Source organism: Brachyistius frenatus, unplaced genomic scaffold (genome assembly GCF_029030835.1).
Source record: "Brachyistius frenatus isolate BFR_SWC_R1_liver_20210118 unplaced genomic scaffold, ASM2903083v1 Contig_436, whole genome shotgun sequence".
In the NCBI taxonomy this organism is placed as follows: Eukaryota; Metazoa; Chordata; class Actinopteri; family Embiotocidae; genus Brachyistius; species Brachyistius frenatus.
In genome coordinates, this window is record NW_027211035.1 from 1 (window position 1) to 22,500 (window position 22,500).

At 46.2% G+C, this 22,500-nt stretch overlaps 1 protein-coding gene across 14 annotated transcripts in view; it reads right to left on the minus strand.

Annotated features, from left to right (window-relative positions):
- Positions 1 to 2,280: 2,280 nt before the first annotated feature.
- Positions 2,281 to 22,500, minus strand: part of LOC138637155 (regulating synaptic membrane exocytosis protein 2-like) — a 26,716-nt gene continuing 6,496 nt past the window's right edge. The window contains exons 6-36 of one of the 14 annotated variants that reach the window (XM_069725646.1): positions 22,388 to 22,500; positions 22,077 to 22,307; positions 19,783 to 19,847; positions 19,528 to 19,647; positions 19,315 to 19,414; positions 19,109 to 19,232; positions 18,960 to 19,003; positions 18,509 to 18,597; positions 18,390 to 18,425; positions 16,987 to 17,117; positions 16,724 to 16,895; positions 15,822 to 15,981; positions 15,335 to 15,403; positions 14,939 to 15,074; positions 14,625 to 14,732; positions 13,671 to 13,721; positions 13,390 to 13,455; positions 13,242 to 13,301; positions 12,760 to 12,927; positions 11,684 to 11,790; positions 9,468 to 9,686; positions 9,153 to 9,350; positions 7,990 to 8,012; positions 7,809 to 7,906; positions 6,937 to 7,086; positions 6,405 to 6,589; positions 6,059 to 6,194; positions 5,731 to 5,843; positions 4,363 to 4,464; positions 3,596 to 3,735; positions 2,281 to 2,932 (exon numbers count right to left, since the gene is read on the minus strand). The exon at positions 22,388 to 22,500 is cut by the window's right edge and continues 122 nt beyond it. In XM_069725646.1, coding sequence (XP_069581747.1) covers positions 2,744 to 2,932; positions 3,596 to 3,735; positions 4,363 to 4,464; positions 5,731 to 5,843; positions 6,059 to 6,194; positions 6,405 to 6,589; positions 6,937 to 7,086; positions 7,809 to 7,906; positions 7,990 to 8,012; positions 9,153 to 9,350; positions 9,468 to 9,686; positions 11,684 to 11,790; positions 12,760 to 12,927; positions 13,242 to 13,301; positions 13,390 to 13,455; positions 13,671 to 13,721; positions 14,625 to 14,732; positions 14,939 to 15,074; positions 15,335 to 15,403; positions 15,822 to 15,981; positions 16,724 to 16,895; positions 16,987 to 17,117; positions 18,390 to 18,425; positions 18,509 to 18,597; positions 18,960 to 19,003; positions 19,109 to 19,232; positions 19,315 to 19,414; positions 19,528 to 19,647; positions 19,783 to 19,847; positions 22,077 to 22,307; positions 22,388 to 22,500 — 3,703 coding nt within the window. In that variant the 3' untranslated portion in view covers positions 2,281 to 2,743. Of the gene's footprint in view, positions 2,933 to 3,595; positions 3,736 to 4,362; positions 4,465 to 5,730; positions 5,844 to 6,058; positions 6,195 to 6,404; positions 6,590 to 6,936; positions 7,087 to 7,808; positions 7,907 to 7,989; positions 8,013 to 9,152; positions 9,687 to 11,683; positions 11,791 to 12,759; positions 12,928 to 13,241; positions 13,302 to 13,389; positions 13,456 to 13,670; positions 13,722 to 14,624; positions 14,733 to 14,938; positions 15,075 to 15,334; positions 15,404 to 15,821; positions 15,982 to 16,723; positions 16,896 to 16,986; positions 17,118 to 18,389; positions 18,426 to 18,508; positions 18,598 to 18,959; positions 19,004 to 19,108; positions 19,233 to 19,314; positions 19,415 to 19,527; positions 19,648 to 19,782; positions 19,848 to 22,076; positions 22,308 to 22,387 lie in introns of those variants that run through there. The other 13 variants (XM_069725644.1, XM_069725642.1, XM_069725651.1 and 10 more) reach the window with 13 other exon arrangements.

Genomic DNA, 22,500 nt, shown 5'->3' on the forward strand with positions numbered 1-22,500 from the left:
AAAAGTCATACTATAGCATGTCGTCTATAATATGATAAAAAAGTCATACTATAGCATGTCGTCTAAAATATGATAAAAAAAGTCATACTATAGCATGTCGTCTAAAATATGATAAAAAAGTCATACTATAGCATGTCGTCTAAAATATGATAAAAAAGTCATACTATAGCATGTCGTCTAAAATATGATAAAAAAGTCATACTATAGCATGTCGTCTAAAATATGATAAAAAAGTCATACTATAGCATGTCGTCTAAAATATGATAAAAAAAAAGTCATACTATAGCATGTCGTCTAAAATATGATAAAAAAGTCATACTATAGCATGTCGTCTAAAATATGATAAAAAAGTCATACTATAGCATGTCGTCTAAAATATGATAAAAAAGTCATACTATAGCATGTCGTCTAAAATATGATAAAAAAGTCATACTATAGCATGTCGTCTAAAATATGATAAAAAAGTCATACTATAGCATGTCGTCTAAAATATGATAAAAAAGTCACACTATAGCATGTCGTCTAAAATATGATAAAAAAGTCATACTATAGCATGTCGTCTAAAATATGATAAAAAAGTCATACTATAGCATGTCGTCTAAAATATGATAAAAAAGTCATACTATAGCATGTCGTCTAAAATATGATAAAAAAGTCATACTATAGCATGTCGTCTAAAATATGATAAAAAAGTCATACTATAGCATGTCGTCTAAAATATGATAAAAAAGTCATACTATAGCATGTCGTCTAAAATATGATAAAAAAGTCATACTATAGCATGTCGTCTAAAATATGATAAAAAAGTCATACTATAGCATGTTGTCTAAAATATGATAAAAAAAGTCATACTATAGCATGTCGTCTAAAATATGATAAAAAAGTCATACTATAGCATGTCGTCTAAAATATGATAAAAAAAGTCATACTATAGCATGTCGTCTAAAATATGATAAAAAAAGTCATACTATAGCATGTCGTCTAAAATATGATAAAAAAGTCACACTATAGCATGTCGTCTAAAATATGATAAAAAAGTCATACTATAGCATGTCGTCTAAAATATGATAAAAAAGTCATACTATAGCATGTCGTCTAAAATATGATAAAAAAGTCATACTATAGCATGTCGTCTAAATATGATAAAAAAGTCATACTATAGCATGTCGTCTAAAATATGATAAAAAAGTCATACTATAGCATGTCGTCTAAAATATGATAAAAAAGTCATACTATAGCATGTCGTCTAAAATATGATAAAAAAGTCATACTATAGCATGTCGTCTGAAATATGATAAAAAAGTCATACTATAGCATGTTGTCTAAAATATGATAAAAAAAAGTCATACTATAGCATGTCGTCTAAAATATGATAAAAAAAGTCATACTATAGCATGTCGTCTAAAATATGATAAAAAAAGTCATACTATAGCATGTCGTCTAAAATATGATAAAAAAGTCATACTATAGCATGTCGTCTAAAATATGATAAAAAAGTCATACTATAGCATGTCGTCTAAAATATGATAAAAAAGTCATACTATAGCATGTCGTCTAAAATATGATAAAAAAGTCATACTATAGCATGTCGTCTAAAATATGATATAAAAAGTCATACTATAGTATGTCGTCTAAAATATGATATAAAAAGTCACACTAGTATGTCGTCTATAATATGATATAAAAAGTCATACTATAGCATGTCGTCTAAAATATGATATAAAAAGTCATACTATAGCATGTCGTCTAAAATATGATATAAAAAGTCATACTATAGCATGTCGTCTAAAATATGATAAAAAAGTCATACTATAGCATGTCGTCTATAATATGATAAAAAGTCATACTATAGCATGTCGTCTAAAATATGATATAAAAAGTCACTATAGCATGTAGTCTAATATATGATAATAAAGTCATACTATAGTATGTCGTCTATAATATGATAAAAATTCACACTATAGCATGTCGTCTAAAATATGATAAAAAGTCACACTATAGCATGTCGTTTATAATATGATAAAAAGTCATACTATAGCACGTCGTCTATAATATGATTAAAAAAAAGTCACACTATAGCATATAATGAACCATAATATAATTTTTTTTTAAAAAGTCATTAGTATGCATAGCACAACCTCGTAGAACCAGTTGTGGTCCCAATAGAACTTCGTAGAACCTCATAGAACCAGTTGTGTTCCCAGCACAACCTTGTAGAACTGTAGGTGTGTCAGTCACCTGTAGAATCAGACTCAGTAGAACAAAACCAGAACCTCTGAGGACTTTTGATAATCTTTTATTTTTCAGGCGACATTCTCATGTTCTTTTTGTCATTTGACATTTCTGATGATTTTATGTTCTAAACTTTTCATCGTTCCATGCAAAAACATAATGAAGCAGACCTCCATGTTCCTGCGTCTCCATGGAAACTATCAGGCGACAGACTGAGTCTATGGGTTCTCGACACGCCCCTAACAGTCACGTGACCCCTGAGGAGCTGCTGGCAGCTGCAGCGCACAAGGCATCTCCTCTGTTTCCCAGTATCCTTTGCTGCTTGGCCCTGCCCTCAGGGGGAGGGTCAGGGGGATGGAGCTTTCATGACAATTGTGTCATCACAGTGATGTCATCATGCAGCATGCAGCAGCAGAGGAGGATCATGGGATATTTGTAGCCCCCGCCCATCAACTTTGTGTTCCCTCTGGGCCTGTTACTATGACGATAGAGTCAGTCCAGCATCCTGACGTTATGACTTTCCGGCCTCTGTCTTATTATTGGTCAGTGGGGCCAAGGCAGGGTCCACCAATGAGGTGGCAGGAAAAAGTTTAAACCAACCAATCACCATGTTGGACAGGTCCAGATCGTCCAGTAGGATCTGAGCAGAACCCATGAAGGATTTATGGTCCATTCGGCCGTAGTCGCCCCAAACAATGATCTGTAGAGACAGACAGGTGACACCTGAGTGACATCAAACACACCTGAGGGACATCAAACACACCTGAGGGACATCAGAAACACCTTAGGGACATCAGACACACGTGAGTGACATCAAACACACCTGAGTGACATCAGACACACCTGAGGGACATCAGACACACCTGAGGGACATCAAACACACCTGAGGGACATCAGACACACCTGAGTGACATCAAACACACCTGAGGGACATCAAACACACCTGAGGGACATCAGAAACACCTTAGGGACATCAGACACACCTGAGGGACATCAAACACACCTGAGTGACATCAGACACACCTAAGGGACATCAGACACACCTGAGGGACATCAAACACACCTGAGGGACATCAAACACACCTGAGTGACATCAGACACACCTGAAGGACATCAGACACACCTCAGGGACATCAAACACACCTGAGAGACATCAGACACACCTGAAGGACATCAGACACGCCTGAGTTCGACTGGCCATCAGATTGTTTACGTCCCTTGGTGTCAGCTGACTCGATGTTTACGTGTTTCTGGTTTTGTGTTGAACTGTCAGATATTTTGGGTTTCTTGTATTCTGATTGGATGTCACCTGAGTGGGTGTGTAGAGCCTGTGTTTGATTGACAGCTCAGTGTGTGGATTTACCTGCAGTACCTTTCCTTCAGGGTTTTCTTCAAACTGCAGCTGCTGCTGATAAAGAGGGTCGAGGGTTTTTCGAGCCAGACGAGTTCTTCTCTTCAACACACACTTACCGTTGTCCATCAGGTACACTTTCACATATGGAGCTGCAACACACACACACACACACACACACACACACACACACACACACACACACACACACACACACACACACACACACACACACACACACACACACACACACACACACACACACACACACCTGGATCAGTCAGCACACACACACACACACACACACACACACACACACACACACACACACACACACAGCTGGATAGTGTTGTGTAATGTTGTGTAGTTTTGTCTAGTGGTGTATACTGGTGTGTAGTAGTGTGTAGTGGTGTGTAGTGTTGTGTAATAGTGTGGAGTAGTGTGTATTGGTGTAAAGTAGTGTGTAGTGTTGTGTATTGGTCTATAGTCATGTGTAGTATTGTGTAGTTGTGTGTATTGGTGTATAGTAGTGTATAGTGTTGTGTAGTGGTGTATAGTAGTGTATAGTGGAGTGTAATAGTGTGCAGTGTTGTATATTGGTGTATAGTAGTTTGTACTGTTGTGTAGTGGTGTGTAGTGCTGTGTAGTGGTGTATAGTAGTGTGTAGTGTTGTGTATTGGTGTGTCGTACTGTGTAGTGGTGTATAGTAGAGTGTAGTGTTGTGTATTGGTGTGTATTGGTGTATAGTAGTGTTGTGTAGTAGTGTGTAGTTTTATTACCTGGAGTGTTCTTGTTGCCCTGTTTACCTACAAGCCCCCGGGCTCGGATCACCTCCACATCCAGACGCTCCTTTCGGTAAACCATCCCAATCTGGATGTCACCTGACCAACAGAGACCCAATCAGAGTCTCACATATAATATGATGTCACAGATGACAGATGTTTACTTTCTTTATTCTATCACCTGAATAATCTAACCAGTCAAAGGGGACTTCCTGTATCCGTGTCAACACTGACGTGTAAATGAATGTCACTGTGGTACTGTTTACTGTTACTGTTTACTGTTACTGTTTCTGTTTACTGTTACTGTTTCCTGTTAACTGTTCCTGTTTACTGTTACTGTTTACTGTTTCTGTTTACTGTTACTGTTACTGTTTCTGTTTACTGTTACTGTTTACTGTTCCTGTTTACTGTTTCTGTTTGCTGTTTATTGTTTCTGTTTACTGTTATTGTTTCTGTTTACTGTTACTGTTTACTGTTTCTGTTTACTGTTACTGTTTTCTGTTTCTGTTTACTGTTTATTGTTTCTGTTTACTGTTATTGTTTCTGTTTACTGTTACTATTTCTGTTTACTGTTACTGTTTACTGTTTATTGTTTCTGTTTACTGTTATTGTTTCTGTTTACTGTTTGTGTTTACTGTTACTGTTTACTGTTACTGTTTCTGTTTACTGTTACTGTATACTGTTTACTGTTACTGTTTCTGTTCCTGTTTATTGTTCCTGTTTACTGTTTCTGTTCCTGTTTCTGTTTACTGTTTCTGTTTACTGTTTCTGTTTACTGTTACTGTTTACTGTTACTATTTACTGTTACTATTTCTGTTATTGTTTACTGTCACTGTTTCTGTTCCTGTTCCTGTTTACTGTTACTGTTTACTGTTACTGTTACTGTTTCTGTTCCTGTTACTGTTTAATGTTACTGTTTACTATTACTGTTTACTGTTTACTGTTCCTGTTACTTTTACTGTTTCTGTTTCTGTTTCTGTTCCTGTTACTGTTTCTGTTCCTGTTTACTATTACCGTTTACTTTTACTGTTTCTGTTTACTGTTACTGTTTACTGTTCCTGTTACTGTTACTGTTTACTGTTCCTGTTACTGTTTCTGTTCCTGTTTACTATTACCGTTTACTTTTACTGTTCCTGTTACTGTTACTGTTTACTGTTCCTGTTACTGTTTACTGTTACTGTTTACTATTACTGTTTACTGTTACTGTTTCTGTTTCTGTTCCTGTTACTGTTTCTGTTTACTGTTACTGTTGACTGTTTACTGTTCCTGTTAATGTTTACTGTTACTATTTCTGTTATGTTGTTTACAGCATATGTACACAAGTACACATGTACCCATATGTTATAGGCTTTGATTGGTCCCTACCCATGGGAGGCGTGGCCAGAGTCTGCCGTCCAACCAGCTGGGCAGGGCCTAATCCCTCCAGGAAGCCAGTGAACTGTTTGTCTGATGCCAACTTCACTCCTGGAAAAATGAGACTGAAGAGACAAAACAATCGACGTCAAACACAAAGAAATAAAAACTAACAAGAGCGGAAGAACGAAGAAGTCAAAAACTAAATTTAAATGTAGAGTTGCGACAGAGAGAGAACGATGAAACGTGACAAAAGAACGAAAGGAAGATCTGGACATGAGGTAGAGACAGTAGAGACATTAGAGACAGTAGAGACATTAGAGACAGGACAGGTTCGTACGCTCCAGGTTTGGGGTCCTCTGCGTCCGGATCTCGACTCGGTTGTCGGGTGAAACGAGATTTAAACTCGACGGCCAAACCGGTTTCAACGCTCCTCTGGACAGGAAGTCTGATCACCTTCTTCTTCTTCTCCTCCTCTGAAGGGACACAGGGGGACACCGGGTGGCATAAAGGGACACAGAGGGACACAGGGAGATGTAAAGGGACACCGGGGGACACAGAGGGACACAGAAAAGAAGAAGTGAACAGTTGTGTTGACTGAAACAGGCTCAGTTCTGGAACAGAACTGGTCCTGGTCCTGGTCAGGACCCTGGACTGTAATGGCGTGCTGGTCGTACTGGACTGACCCTCTGGGTTCAGCTGGGAGGCGCTCTGACTCTTCTTTCCCAGTCCGACCATCCCCATCATCTTTGCTCCGAAGCTCGAGCGCCGCTTCTTGTCGTCATCATCGTCATCGTTTCTCCCCAACGAGCAGATCTCACCTCCGACACTCGAAGACTTGGTGAGAGGAGCTCCGGCCACTGGCCCCGCCCTACAGGAAGAGAGGGAACCTGTCAGCCACCTGAGGGGAGGGGCCAAAACACACCTGTGAGTCACCTGAGGGGGAAGGGCATAAACACACCTGAGTCACCTGAGGGGGAGGGGCATAAATACACCTGTGAGTCACTTGGGGCGTGGCATAAACACCTGTGAGTAACTTGAGGGGGATGGGCATAAACACACCTGAGTCAACTAAAAGGGGAGGGTCATAAACACCTCTCAGTCACCTAAGGGGGAGGGGCATAAACACATCACATCAGCACACAGAGGAAATGGGCGGTATCCCCCCTGTTGCCATGATAATCAGCCTGATTCCAGATTGAATCGTTGGTCTCTTACTTTGTACTCTCAGGCTCCACCTCCTCTCCTTCCTCCACTGATTCGCTCTTCTGCAGCGTGGCTCCACCCTCTGCTTTCCCCATTATCTCCTGTGTTTCCTCTGATCCCGCCCCTAAATCCACTGATTGGCCTTCCACAGATTCCATCTGACTGTCTCACCAATCAGTGAGAGCAGCAGCATGAAGACAGAAACATGCACAATGAAGATGATGAAGGTAACACATGCTAGCATGCTAACATAACTATGTTAACTTATAATGCTAACATAATTAGCATTCTGTATTTACATAACAACACGCTAAAATGACCAGAATCAGCATTAAATCATGCAGAAGGATGACTGATGCATCATGGGACGTGAACAGAAGACAAGCTAATGTACTGAGGACTCTGGAACACTGTGAGGTGACTGGTTCCTGGTCTGTGACTGGATCCTGGTCAATGACTGTTCCTGGTTCCTGGTCTGTGACTCGTCCCTGGTCTATCATTGGTCCCTAGTCTGTAATTGGTTCCTGGTTTGTGACCAGTTCCTGGTCTGTGACTGGTCCATGGTTCCTGGTCTATGACTGGTCCATGGTTCCTGGTCTGTGACAGGTTCATGGTTCCTGGTCTGTGACTGGTCCATGGTTCCTGGTCTATGACTGGTCCATGGTTCCTGGTCTATGACAGGTTCATGGTTCCTGGTCTATGACTGGTCCCTGGTTCCTGGTCTATGACAGGTTCATGGTTCCTGGTCTATGACTGGTCCCTGGTTCCTGGTCTATGACAGGTTCATGGTTCCTGGTCGATGACTGGTCCCTGGTTCCTGGTCTTTGACTGGTTCCTGGTCTATGACTGGTCCCTGGTTCCTGGTAACTGGTTCCTATCCTCACCTGATCCTGGGTACAGATCGGATGTCGGAGGTGTTGGATATGGCCGACACATCGCTGACATCACTGTCTGATGATTTAAAGGACAGGCTGTCCTTCATCTGGAAACAGAGGACAGGTGGACAGGTGAGCAGGTGTGTGACATCACAGGTGCTGTATGTGCAGTGGTGTGGTGTCTGCTTACCTTTGAAGGGTCCTTTAACACACCTGCAGAGACAAAGAGGATTGTTAGGTCAGTACAACACCTGGTGATGTCACAGTTTAAAGAGAGGTCGGTTCGAGTCTGTGATGTCATAGTTTCAGTTAGGCACTGCAGACAGTGATGTCACTGTGTCATACATCATGTATTTAAATATACTCAGAGGAAATGCTCTCGTAAACTTAAGTGACATTACGTGATGTCATTACGGGCACTGACATCATCCCAAAACATCCTCTCACTGACATCAGAGTCATCGATCAAACGACTCAACAGAACGAGCAGCAGGTGATGTGTGATGTCAGCGCTGGAACCCGACTTCCTGTGTCCATCAAACCAACTCAACTGATCTTCTTTGCCGCTCAGCCCGACTGACGTCGCTGTGGCGATTAGCCCAGACCACCAGCGGGTCGGGACCGACCGCCACACGGCGCAGTGGAACATCCAGAGAGTTGTTCTCTATAGGAACACGACGAGAGATGGAACACAGTCCAAACATATCTGAACACACCTGGGCGACTAACGGATCACATGATCTACAGTCTACCTGTCTGCAGGGGGGTTTGGCTAACAGATAGCACCATACCATTGGCTGTTTGCTTCTGTTGGTCCTCCCATGTGACCTCTGCATCATGCAGACAGAGAGAGGTGATTGGTCAGACAACAGAGACATCATCATGACCATAAACCTGGGCTGACGAAAGTCACCTGACCACAGCGTCAGACTAAACTGACCTTTTCTGGTCCCTCCAGGTGTTGCTGAGCGTCTGTCCATCTCTGACAGGTGTGGCGTGATGATGTCAGCATGATGTAATCAACATGAACAAATTAATGAATGAAAGAAATCTGACACACACCTGACTATCTGAAGCACTAAATAATTATTCTACTGGTTCCACTGGTTCTATTGTTTATATTGGTTCTATTGGTTCTATTGGTTCTATTGGTTCTATTGGTTCTACTGGTTCCACTGGGTCCACTGGTTCTATTGGTGCTATTGGTTCTAGTGATTCTATTGGTTCTACTGGTTCCACTGGGTCAACTGGTTCTATTGGTGCTATTAGTTCTATTGGTTCTATTGGTTCTAATACTTCTACTGGTTCTATTGGTCAACAATGACAGACATTTCGAACCTGCAATGTACACACCTGGAGTCTGTGTGAGTGGAACTGGTGAGGGGGCAGGGCTTGGTGTCGGGGCAGGTGGAGGTGGAGGGGGCGGGATGGGTTCAGGAGGTGGCTGTGATTGGATGGCAGGACCTGAGGGCTGGATTTGAACAGGGGGTGGAGCTTGGGCAGGAGCAGGTATGGAAGTAGAAGTCGAGGCAGGTACAGCTGCAGGCACAGGTGTAGGCGCAGGCGCAGCTGCAAGCGCAGGTGCAGGCGCAGGTGGTGCAGCTGCAGCTGCAGGCGCAGGTGTAGGCGCAGGCGCAGCTGCAGGCGCAACTGCAGGTGCAGGCGCAGGTGCAGGCGCAGGTGCAGGCGCAGGTGCAGGCGCAGGTGCAGGCGCAGGTGTAGGAGGTAGGCGGGACTGGGTGGGAGGAGGAGGGGCTTGGATTCGTATGACAGGAGGAGGTTGATGATTGACAGGAGCAGGGACCTGTTTATGGGCAGGAAGAGGGACTTGATGGTGTGGAGTGGGAGTGGCAGTGGTTGCCATTGGTGCTCCTGTGGTGGGCGGGGCTAAAAGTGATGGACAGCAGAAGGGAAATGATGAGATGCATGAAAACAGACAACGAGAAGATGAATGACTACACGGCCTGTCAGCTAACTAATCACATGACCACTTTTTACTCATCAGGAATTCTGGGAAATGATGACAACACTGAGATGAGGCAACATGAAGAAGCTCCGACCAGCTGTGAAGCAAGGTGGTGGTAGTATTATGCCCTTTAGAATTATGGTCTGTAGTATTATGGTGTGTGGTATTACGGTCTGTGGTATTACTGTCTTTAGTATTATGGTCTGTAGTATTACTGTCTTCAGTTTTATGGTCTGTAGTATTACGGTCTGTAGTATTACGGTCTTCACTATTACAGTCTGTAGTAATAAGGTCTTTAGTATTGTGGTCTGTAGCATTGCTGTCTTCAGTTTTATGGTCTGTAGTATTATGGTCTGTAGTATTATGATCTGTAATATTTCGGTCTTCAGTGTTATGGTCTGTTATGGTCTGTGGTATTATGGTCTGTAGTATTACGGTCTGTAGTATTATGGTCTGTGGTATTACTGTCTTTAGTATTATGGTCTTTCGTATTGTGGTCTGTTATGATCTGCAGTATTACTGTCTTTAGTATTATGGTCTGTAGCATTGCTGTCTTCAGTTTTATGGTCTGTAGTATTACGATCTACAGTATTATGGTCTGTTATAGTCTGTAGTATTACGGTCTTTAGTATTAGGTTAGGTTAGGTTAGGTATTTACTTTATTAATCCCCAAGGGGAAATTTTTTCGCTACAGCAGCATACAGAAGCAATAAGATAATAATAGAACAATAGAAAAGCAATAAAATAGCAGTAAAAATGTTTAAATATAAAATGCACAGTATATACAGTACAGTATATATCTATATATATTATATACAAACAACCAAGAAACACAGTCAACAGTGTTATTGTTGTGTGATGGATTTTGCCAGAGGTGAGTTATTGTACAGTCTTATTGCGGTCGGCAGGAATGATCTCCTGTATCTGTCCTTGTGACAGCGGAGCTGGAGGAATCTTTTAGAGAAAGTGCTCCGCTGTCACCGCAGCAGGTGGTCAGGATTATCCAATATGGATAATAGTTTGTTCAGCGTCCTCCTCTCCACCACCTTTTCCAGGCTATTATGGTCTGTTATAGTCTGTAGTATTACGGTCTTCAGTATTATGGTCTGTTATAGTCTGTAGTATGTATTACTGTCTTTAGTATTACAGTCTGTAGTATTATGGTCTGTTTGCTGATTCTACTGGACCTTAGAACAAGATGATGATCAGGACACAAACAGATCAGTGTTTCCCAACCTGTTCCCTCTCATTCCGTTTCATATCAAACTAAATACACTAGGAGGTTCTTCAAGCTGCTATGAGGTTTTACAAGGTTCTATGAGCTTCCTCGAGCTTCTCCCAGGGTTCTATGAGGTTCTACGAGGCTCCACACAAAAGCAGATATGTTATAGTTCTAAGCAGGTAAACATGTTCTGGTGTCAGTACCTGTCTGCATCGGGTCAGAGGGTTCTCCTCCATCTGAAAAACAACTCAAGTATTAGACCGCTGGGGGTCCAACAGGATCTACCAGGGTCCCCTGGTAGCCCCTGTTGGCCTCTAGTGAACCCTGTTGGACTCTGGTGGCCTCTGGTGGCCCCTTTTGGACTCTGTTGGCCTCTGGTGGCCCCTGTTGGCCTTTGGTGGCCTCTGGTGGTCCCTATTGGCCCAGGTGGCCCAGGTGGCCCCTGGTGGGCCCAGGTGGCCCCTGGTGGTCCCTGTTGGCCCCTGTTGGACACTGTTGGCCCCTGGTGCCCTCTGGTGGCCCCTGTTGGACCCTGTTGGCCCCTGTTTGATCCTGTTGGCCTCAGGTGGCCCCTGGTGGCCCCTAGTGGCCCCTGTTGGACATTGGTGGCCCCTGGTGGCCCCTGTTGGACCCTGTTGGCCCTTAGTGGCCCCTGTTGGACCCTGGTGGCCCCGATGGAACCACTAACATACGTACTTCTCTCCGAGGCTCCTTTGGGTGGGACGGCAGGCAGCTGCCGTCCTCTGCGGCTGCAGACCGGCGTTCCCATCAGACTCGTGAGGGCGGATCCTCGATCGTTCGCCCTGTCGGGAAAAAACCTCGGAGTCACTCGACCAGCCTGAGAGGAGGGTCAAAGGTCACAGTCTTCGGATTAGCTACGCTACCCTGTTATCTGCTAACAATCAATCCACCGTCTCCATGGTTACACCATCAATCTGGCTGAGTCACAGGTGAAAAGTTTGGCACAAACAATCCTGATGTTTAAGATCCTGCAGAAACTACAGATGTTTAGTCTTCAGTCGCCACGTCAACAGCTGTATGATGTCACTGTAATGCAGGTTTGAGCCAATCAGAACCTGTGTCTACTTCCTGGTTTCATCCTGCATTAACAGGCATCATGGACCAGAGAGGACAGCAGCACCCAGTGGTGATGCCCTGGAACACACCTGGACACACACCTGGACACACCTGAACACACACTTGGACACAAACCTGGACACACATCTGGACACACACTTGGACACACAATCGTACACACACCTGCCCTGCAGCTAGGTGAGAATGAAACCACTGGAGGTCAGCAACATTTATGGAGGTTAAATCTCTGTTTATCTGGAAGTCTGGACTCCAGGGAGCTGCTGAGGAGGGCGGAGCCTCCATCACTGCTCACTGGAACACCTGGACACCTATATATCTGTCGGACACAGTGATGCAGTGATGGAGGTCGTGAACACAGCGCAGAGATCAGCTGCTGCTTTCATCAGTTTTGTGTTGCACAGTTTGTGGACATACATCATCAGCACACAAACAACAGCAAACAACAACAACAACAATGACCAGCATGCTGTAAAACAAACATGTGAAAACATGCAAGAAGAAAAAATTCATTATAATCCAACAGAATATAAAAACAGCATGTTGGAGGTGTGATGTCACTGTGATGTGAATCAGGGGGAGGGGCTCAAATGAAAGGGACATGGCCAGTGCTGAGTGAGACGTCATGCAGCACCACAGAGAGGAAGACGTTTTCTGATTGGTTGCCTGCAGGTCACCTGATCAGAGCAGGCGAAGGGGGGGCGGAGCCTCCAGACCTCAGGTGGGCGGAGTCAGCTCTGTCGGTGGAGTGTGAGCGCGTGTAGACGGGTCGGTCGACCATCGCTCGCTGGTCGGCTGAGCGAGAGCGACTGTAGTAATCCCGCCGGTCCATCCCACGACTGTACCTGTACATCACCATGACAACAGATACCCACATAACCATGACAACCCCGGCGCTTGTGGGCCGGTTTAGTTAGTTCCATCACCATGGTGACCAGGCCGTCGTCACCTGCGGAGGGTTGTGAGTGAGGAACTGTAAGGCACTGAAGGCTGAAAACCAGAGAAGAGGGCCTGCTGGGATTTCCCAGAAGGCCTCAGTCACAGAGAACACACAGCAAAGGACACCGGGAGAGAAATCAGGGACGTTCTACATGGTTTGTCTACGTCTACATCTGTCTGAACGTCCCCCATCCTAAAGTCCAACCGTTCATCTGTTCACCTGAGCAGCTCCTCCTCGTAGGCGTCGGGCTCGTACGGGAAGTCGGGGATGAAGTCCTGACTGAGGAACAGAAAGACGTCAGAACTCCAGAACCATCACAACCACCGCGTCATCTAACACTACACTACCCACAATGCACTGGGCTCACCTGTAGTCCTCACAGCTCCCATTTAGCATGTGGTTGGTCCAGGTGTGGTTCGGACCGTTAAAGTATCTTACGCACAGAAAAACACACACCGAGGTAAGAATACTGCAGGTACTACTGCTGATACTATGACTCATACCACTACTACTGCTAGTTCTGATATTATGACTCATACTATTACTACTACTACTACTGATACTACGACTCATACTACTACTTGACACACACTACTGTGGGAATTGATACTACTACTACTATAGTACTTCCTACTACTGCTGCAATACCTGTCGTGGGAATCCAGAGAAGTGGTAACAGACATTCTCCTGAGTGGTCTCCTGAATACAAAGAGACACAGTACTACAACTTTACTACAACCAGTACTACAACCGGTACTACAACCAGTACTAGAACTGTACTGCAACTGTACTGCAACCACTACTACCACCAGTACTACCACCAGTACCACAACTCCACTGCAACCAGTACTACAACTGTACTACCACCAGTACTACCACCAGTACTACAACTGTACTGCAACCAGTACTACAACTGTACTACCACCAGTACTACAAGTAACCTACTGGTAAAACCAGAACCAGTTCTGAACTACAGACCAAGAGCAGTGACATTCAACAGGAACACAAGTGGGACGAAAACCAGTACATCGTCCATCAATCAAACCAGTATTGGAAAAGAGTAATTAGCAGTACTAAAGAGTACTAATGAACTGCACTAACGAACTGTACTAATGAGCTATACTAACAAGCAGTACTAACGAGCAGTACTAACGAGCTGTACTAACGAGCTATACTAACGAGCAGTACTAACGAGCTGTGCTAATGAGCTGTACTAACTAGCTGTACTAATGAGCTGTGCTAACACCTGTATCAGGTCTATAACAGTTCTATATCCAGTCCTGGGTCACACCTGTTCATGAGGTCTTTGGTGTAGTGATTTATGATTGGCCCAACAGCAGTAAACGGGCAGGGCTTACCTGCTAGGACAGGTGTGCCTGCTTCAGTCTGACAGGATGTTTACTGATTATTTATTGATTGATGTATTGATCGAGGTATTCGCTTCACATTATCACACGTTATTGAAAGGTTTCGGTTTGTATTTACATTTTATGCAGCGTCCCAACTTTTTTGAAACAGGTTTGTGAGACCCAGACTGCATGTTGATTGGCTGCCGTCCAGGTGACCCAGGTCAGGAGTGTTGCTATGTGTTACCATGGTTACCTGTCTAGGCTGCTGTACTGGCTGGCGTCAGAGTACGCTCTGCCCAGTTTGGAGCCTCGCAGCAGCCGCACGGCGTCCTCTCGGTACAACGGGTACGGAGTGTTACCGCTGGTAACCAGAGGTCAGAGGTCACAGAGGTCAGGATGGGATGTAAAGAAAGTGAGTTTTGGTCAAATAAAGGTGAGGCCGTTCAGGAAGCCGATTGGATGTCTGGACTTCAAAAGTTCAAAAGATAGTCCAACAAACTCGTCCCGTCCGTCGTCTCGTCCGTCATCTCGTCCTCTGTCTGCTCTCATCTCAGTTTGTCTCCTTACCTGTGAGGAGGCGGTTGGCTCGGTGACCGTGACCTCATCCTGGCTATGTCAGATTGGGAGCAGTGATTGGATGACATCACCTGCTCAGGCACTGAGAGGGTGGAGCTGTGGAAGCCCCGCCCATTCTGTCGGTAGTCTGCACACAGAGAAACAGAGCGGGAGTTAGACTGATCTGCGGTGAGACCAGCGCCGGTCCGGTTTCAGAGGGAGGTCCGGGTCCGTAGTCCTGGACCCTGAACCACATGAGAAGAGGACAGTTTTTATCTCATATATATCTCAAGAGGACCTGAAGTCTGCTGGAGGCCGATATCTATGACATCACCAGGACAGTCTCAGGTCTGACTGGCTGGCTGTAAGATAAAGGTGTTGCAAAGCATGATGGGACATGGAGTTTACCTGATATCACCCCGATACCGTCTTCACAGTCATAATCTGAGAACTCGCCGTCACTGATCCTCTGAGATCCTGCAGAGATGAGAGAACTTCTGTCAGCAGCTCCAACAGAACCTCATCATCCCACACACACACACACACACACACACACACACACACACACACACACACACACACACACACACACACACACACACATATTACCTGAGTTATAGTGAGGACCTGTGTCTGGCAAAGCATCAGTAAAAGCAGTAAAAGTAAAGTGAAAAATATTGAACACATTAAAAACAAAACATTAAGATGAACTGAGGACAAACAAACAAACAAAAGCAGTCAGACCTCTTTAAAAACTGATGCAGCACAGAAACAAACAGAAAACGTGTGTGTGTGTGTGTGTGTGTGTGTGTGTGTGTGTGTGTGTGTGTGTGTGTGTGTGTGTGTGTGTGTGTGTGTGTGTGTGTGTGTGTGTGTGTGTGTGTGTGTGTCTCACTCTGCAGCCTCCTCCCACTATGAGCATGCTCAGTCTGCAGTCCCCTCCTCTGCAGGTAGGGGGAGGCGCTGGGCAGTGGCAGAGAGGAAACATCATGAAGCTTCAGTTTGTACCAGTGAGGCTGATCATCGAGCAGGGCGGACTCCAGCTCTATGAGAACCTGACACAGGGAGAACGTACGTGGAACAGAGAGAACATCAACAGAACGTAAGGAGAACAGAGAGCGAACAGAGAGAGAACATCAACAGTACGTAAGGAGAACAGAGAGAGAACAGAGAGAACATCGACAGTACGTACTGAGAACAGAGAGAGAACAGAGAGTGAACAGAGACAGAACGCACGGAGAACTTCAAGAGAACAGAGAGAGAACAGAGAGAACATCATGAGAACGTACGGAGAACAGATATCTCTGTGTACTTGGTTCTGTTTGGATCTGCTTTTGTTCTATGATCTAGTGTGTTGAACACGTCACCGTTCTGTAGGGTTCCCCTTGTGTTCTCAATATGTTCTCCGCGTGTTCTCCGTGTATTCTCTGTGTTCTCCGTGTGTTCTCTGTGTTCTCCGTGTATTCTCTGTTCTCTGTATATTCTGTGTTCTCCGTATATTCTTTGTGTTCTCCGTGTGTTCTCCGTGTATTCTCTGTTCTCTGTATATTCTGTGTTCTCCGTATATTCTCTGTGTTCTCCGTATATTCTTTGTGTTCTCCGTGTGTTCTCCGTGTATTCTCTGTGTTCTCCTTGTGTTCTCTGTGTTCTCCGTATAGTCTCTGTGTTCTGTGTGTTCTCCATGTGTTCTCCGTATATTCTTTGTGTTCTCCGTGTGTTTTCCGTGTGTTCTGTGTTCTCCGTCTGTTCTTTGTGTGTTTTTTGTGTGTTCTCCCTGTGTTCTCCACATGTTCTCACCTCCCCCAGGAACTGGCTCTCCTCCTCCCGGACCCGGGCCTGGTCCCAGACCGTCAGCTCCAACATCCGCTCTCTGAACTCTCGTCGGTGGATTGGAGAGTACATGAAGGTCTGGTTCCACCGAGGTTCCACCGACTTCTTCACCGTCTTTGTTCTCCGTTTACTCTTATCACTGAACATACAGGAAGGAACAATCAGCAGTTGATCACAGAGCAGAGAACCCGACCAGCGGTTCTGTGGGTCTTAGCGGTTCTTCTGGGTACCTTCTGTCTGGCAGGAAGTAGATCTTGACGTAGGGGTTCCGCGGTCGGCCGTCGTCGCGAACAGGAAGTTCTTTGGCTCCGAGAACAGTGACGATCAGCTGATGACCCACTTTATCGTACCACAGCCTCACCTGCAGGAACAAAAACAGAACAGCAGCATCAGAACCCCAAACAGCTGCAGAGGAACCCTGAAGAACCACAGAGGAGCTATGCTGTCTATAGAAGAGCAAAGGAACTCTAATCATTAGGAGGAGAACCCTACAGAACGGTGACATGTTCAATACACTAGATCATAGAACAAAAGCAGATCCAAACAGAACCAGTTACAACAGAACCGTGATAGAACCCTCCAGATTAGAACAAGGCCACAGAGCAGTATGACATCAGCTGACCCCAAAAAACAAGGAAAGGACCCAATAAGAGCAACCCAGAGGAACCCTAATAAACATCGGAGGAAACAATTAGAACACTGAACACAATAAAACAGAAGAAGAATCACAGACAATGGCAACAGAACCCAATAGAACATGAGGCCATTTTTTTTTTTTTGGAACAGTGAACAAATAAGCAGAGAAGAATCCCAAAGAACAGAAGGGAACCGCAGAGAAGAACCAACATGTGGAACCCTACAGAACAGCAGAATCACAAAGAACAGCAATGATCTGTGCAACAGAAACAGAACAGAACCCTACTTCTGAAGAACCCCTGGGATTTGAGAACACAAGCAAAGTGCTACAGACCCATGAACCCAGAAAGAACTTAACAAAAGGCCAATAGAACAAAAGCAATGAGAACACAGAAGAACTCTGAGGATAAATAGAGCTCTATGAACAGAAAAAGAACCCTACTGAAGTAAAGGAACCCCTCCAACAGTAGCTTTGAAAGTAGAACCAAAGTCCTTTAGAACTGTCTTGAAACCACGTGAACCATGAGCTGAATGGTTTTGGAACAACAGCAATGGATACCCTCAGAACCCCCTTAAGTAGAAGCTCACAGAACCCAGAGTACTCTGGTACCAAGAACCACCATGTGGAACCTTACAGAACCGAAGAGAAGAGCCTTCAAGAATAGATGTTGAAACAGCAGCTCAAATAAAACTCTTTTTAACACTGTTAGAACCCTGCAGGGTTCTACTTTGCCTTCTAATATTCTACGTTTATGTAACTACAGGTGGAGTACCATATGGGCCGACCCAGGCCCAGGGGCCCTCTGTAGCCACGAGGGGCCCGCTGTACCTGCCCAGGGGCCCACTGTAGCCACTAGGGGCCCGCTGTACCTGCCCAGGGGCCCGCTGTGCCTGCCCAGGGGCCCGCTGTCTACAAGCCTAACAGACTAGAAACTAAACTACATAGCAAAGATAAGTGGAACACAGATATCTCACTCCACTCAGCTCTACAGTTTACCTGGATCCTGGGAACCAGAGGACGCCTGGTCAGAGTCTGAAAACATATCACCATGGAAACGGATGTTAACTAACAGCTGATGGGCTGTGTGGAGATGCAGTGCATGCTGGGAAACTTACAGAGACCTGTCCGGACAGAAAGCTGGGGCTCAAGGGAGACGTGACGGAGATGGACGGACCCACTTTCTGAGATTCGAAGGAACTGGAACCTGAACACAGAACGTACGGAATCAGATGTGGACTCAGCAGGAACCTCGTCTACGTTCTGTTTGGTGTCAAGACCGGTTTCAATGAGACAAATGGACGGGTTCCAAGCTCTCAGGTGGTTTTGGGTCCTTGGTGGTTCTGGGTCTGTGGTGGTTCTGGGTCTGTGGTGGTCCTGGGTCTGTGGTGGTTTTGGGTCTGTGGTGGTTCTGGGTCTGTGGTGGTTTTGGGTCTGTAGTGGTTCAGGGTCTGTGATGGTTCTGGTTCTGTGGTGATTCTGGGTCTGTGGTGGTTCTGGGTCTGTGGTGGTTCTGGGTCTGTGGTAGTTTTGGGTCTGTGGTAACCACAGTTAGTGGATCCGACTCACTGGAGTCCAGCTGGATGTGGGAGCTCTCTGCTCTGGAAAGATCTCTGAGGAACACAAATCAACAACAATCTGTTAACGTTCTCACAGAACTAAGGTTTTGTTTTTTAGAACATCAGAACCTCCCAGACTGGCTCTAAACTCTGACTCACCCACTCGGCCGGCAGACCACCAACTCCACCTCTGGTTCTGGTTTGGACTCCAGGATAATGTTGTAGACCTCGTTAAATGTGGCCCCCTGAAGAACCCGACCATTCCACTCCAGAACCTGATCACCTGAAATGGAAAACAGATTAATGAACACATCCTTCAGTCCACCAAATCTCAGGTGTGTTTACCTGGTCTCTGGTGTGTTTACCTGGTCTCAGGTGTCCTACAGTGTCAGCCAGACTTCCTCTCTTCACTTTGGTGATGAATGCACAGAGACGACCGGACTCTGTCATCTTTCCCCCTACAACCTGAAATCACACCATCCATGAGCAAAGAGGAGGAAGAGGAGGAAGAGGAGGAGGAGGAGGAGGAGGACGAGGAGGAAGAAGACGAGGAGGAGGAGGAAGAGGAGGAGCATTACCTTGAGTCCCAGCAGCGCTCCCGTATCCGCGGGAACGGTCCCGTCCTTCATCCGCTTGTTCAGGAGAATCCGACCAATCAGACGCTCCCCATCCTTGGACGGTTGCCATGTGACCGGCTGCTAAGGAGTTACAGTGGTTAACACATGTGGTCGCTTTGCAACAGCAACAAACAGCCGGAGGACAAAACTGCTCAGATTTATTTATTTCCAGTGACGATGATATTGATCGGTAAAGAGGGCGGGGCTTAGACCTACCATAGACATGGGCGCAGACTCGCCGTGCCAGGAACCATGATCCCACCACTGGCTGTCCATGTCTCCTAGCAACCAGAAGATGTCAGAGGTCAGTTTGAAACTCTGAGGGTTGACAGAACACTGTGGTCAGTCCATTTGAATTGTGACGGTTCTCCGCAGAGAACTTCAGGAGATGACAGGAACATTAATTCTACACATGGTGCTCCACGCAGAGCTGCAGTCTGTCACCATGGTAACCGGTAAAACCTCCAACCAGTCAACACGATCGCAAACACAGCAGATCAATGACAACCTCCTAACAGGCCGCGCCCCTCTACCTGCAGCCTGTAATCCGACTCTCGGCTCACCGAGTCAAAGCAGCTTAAAACGAGCTGCGTACTCACAGGTCTGTGACGCCATGGAGGAGGGAGGGGCTTAAGCAGAGGATCAGGAGGATGATGAAGAGGAGGAGGTGAAGCTGTGCCTCCTCCTCACTGGGTCTGTGGTTGCTGTTTGCCCCGAGCTCTGCCTGCAGGCTGCAGAGAAACTCATACCTGTCTGGACTCAGATTAACGGAGTCTCTGAGACCGTCTCTCCGCTTCACCATTAGCTCGTTAGCTGAGCTTCATTAGCATCCTCTCATGCTAGCCTGTGTTTGTTAGCTGTGGCTGCAGTTCAGGTGGTCCAGGTGTCCAGGTGGTCCAGGTGTCCAGGTGGTCCAGGTGGTCCAGGTGGTCCAGGTGGTCCAGGTGGTCCAGGTGTCCAGGTGGTCCAGGTGGTCTAGGTGTCCAGGTGGATCACAGATCTGGTTGTTCCCCTGGTTGTTCTGTTTTTTACTCGGTTGTTCCCATGTAGTTCCCCGGTTGTTCGCCGGTTGTTCTCCGGTTGTTCGCCAGTTGTTCACTGGTTGTTCGCTATTTGTTCTCCGGTTGTTCCCAGGTTGTTCTGTTTTTTACCCGGGTGTTCCCCGGTTGTTCGTCGGTTGTTCTCTGGTTGTTCTCCGGTTGTTCCCCAGGTTGTTCTGTTTTTTACCTGGTTGTTCCCTGGTTGTTCCTTAGTTGTTCCCCAGTTGTTCTCCGGTTGTTCTCCGGTTGTTCTCCGGTTGTTCTCCGGTTGTTCCCCGGTTGTTCACCAGCTGCGTTAGTTCTGGGGTTCTATTCCTGTCTCTGCAATGACTCCTGATAATCCACACTCTCCTCTTTTAATCCAATTGAACAGCGAGGCTGATTCTGCGGCCCGGCAGCACCGGGGCAGCCCGGCTCAGGTGTTAGGCCCAAAACTAGATCAGATTATCAGACGGGTTCTCCAGGACCCTGCAGGGCTCTCCAGAGTTTTCCGGTCCGGTCCGGCCTGTTAAAGGTTCTCGTGGTTCTTCTTTTGGAGTGCTTGTTTTCAGGGCGGCAGTAGCAGAGACTCTGATCTGCTCCGTCTCCTCCAGACATGAGGGGAGGAGCCAAGAGTCCTCTGAGCCAATCAGAGTTGATAATCTCTGACCCGGTGACCTCTGGTCCAATCACACGAAGGCAGCAGATTATGTCGTCAGCGTGATGCCTGATTCCTGCAACAGGCGTTCTGACAGAACAGATGGAACAGGAGAACCTGGAACAAAGGAACAGGCCACTACCCCATCTAGAACATCTGCAGAACCACGAGGAGAATGATAAAGTCCGACAGAACAGAACAGGAACCTAAGAAAGAGAATGATTTGTATTATCAGGTGGAACATCAGAGGAAGTCCACAGAACTGAAGAACCAACCAGAGAACAGCAGAACATCCTTTAAACTAGAACCACAATAGCAACGGAACCACAGAACATGGACCCCGACAGAACTGCAGAGGTTATTTCAGAGGTCAGAGGTCACAGTGGGCCAAGTTGTCTGTTGTGAGCGGCACCCTCTGGTGGCGGATGGAGGAGCTGCAGGTGAAGCTGGTTGGAGGTGAAGGCAGATTGATCTGTAAACAGATTATCACACTGAGCTAATTAGAGGGAGAGAACACACTCAGGTTTTCCGGTTCTCCGGGCCTGAAGGTCACATGTTCCTCATAAACACTCCACCAGGGGGCAGAACAACCGTCTAACTGTCCAACAGCAACTGCACCATAATAATCCTGAAGAGTCTCAGTCATGCAAGTCCGGTCCTGGTCAGTCTACACAAGGGGAGGGGGGAGGGGGGTGTAGACCTGATCTGGTGTCATTAGCCACCTAGCCTTGTGTAACTAGCAGTTAGCATGTAGTCACCTGGGCTAATACAACTATCTATTAGCATGTAGCCACCTAGCCTCATTAACACCCTATTAGCATGTAGCCACTCACTGTCAGGCTCATCACAGCTGGTATAATCGGGCGTGGTCACTAGCTCCTCCTCCGAGCTGCTGAAGCTACCAATCACGTGCATCTTGCCCATCCTCCGCGCCCTCTGTGTCATGCTTTCAGGGGCTGGCTTCCTCTTGAGGGCGGAGCTAGGGTCCAGGTGTTGCTGTGGTAATGGGCTGCGGCGGGGAGACGTGGGGCTCATGTGATTAGCTGCCCGGTTCTGACGGAGAGCTGCGAGGAAAACAGCGAGTCAGGTGGACTGCCGTGGAACAAGAAGCCAGGCAGCTGCCGGTTGTCGGGTGGATTCCTACCTGGATGCCTCGGGGTCATGTGGTCTGGCTCGGCCAACGCCAGGGAGACGTCGCTGTGGCGCCGCTGGTGCCGGACCCGGCCCACCTGAGCCAACATCCTCATGGCCTCCTCA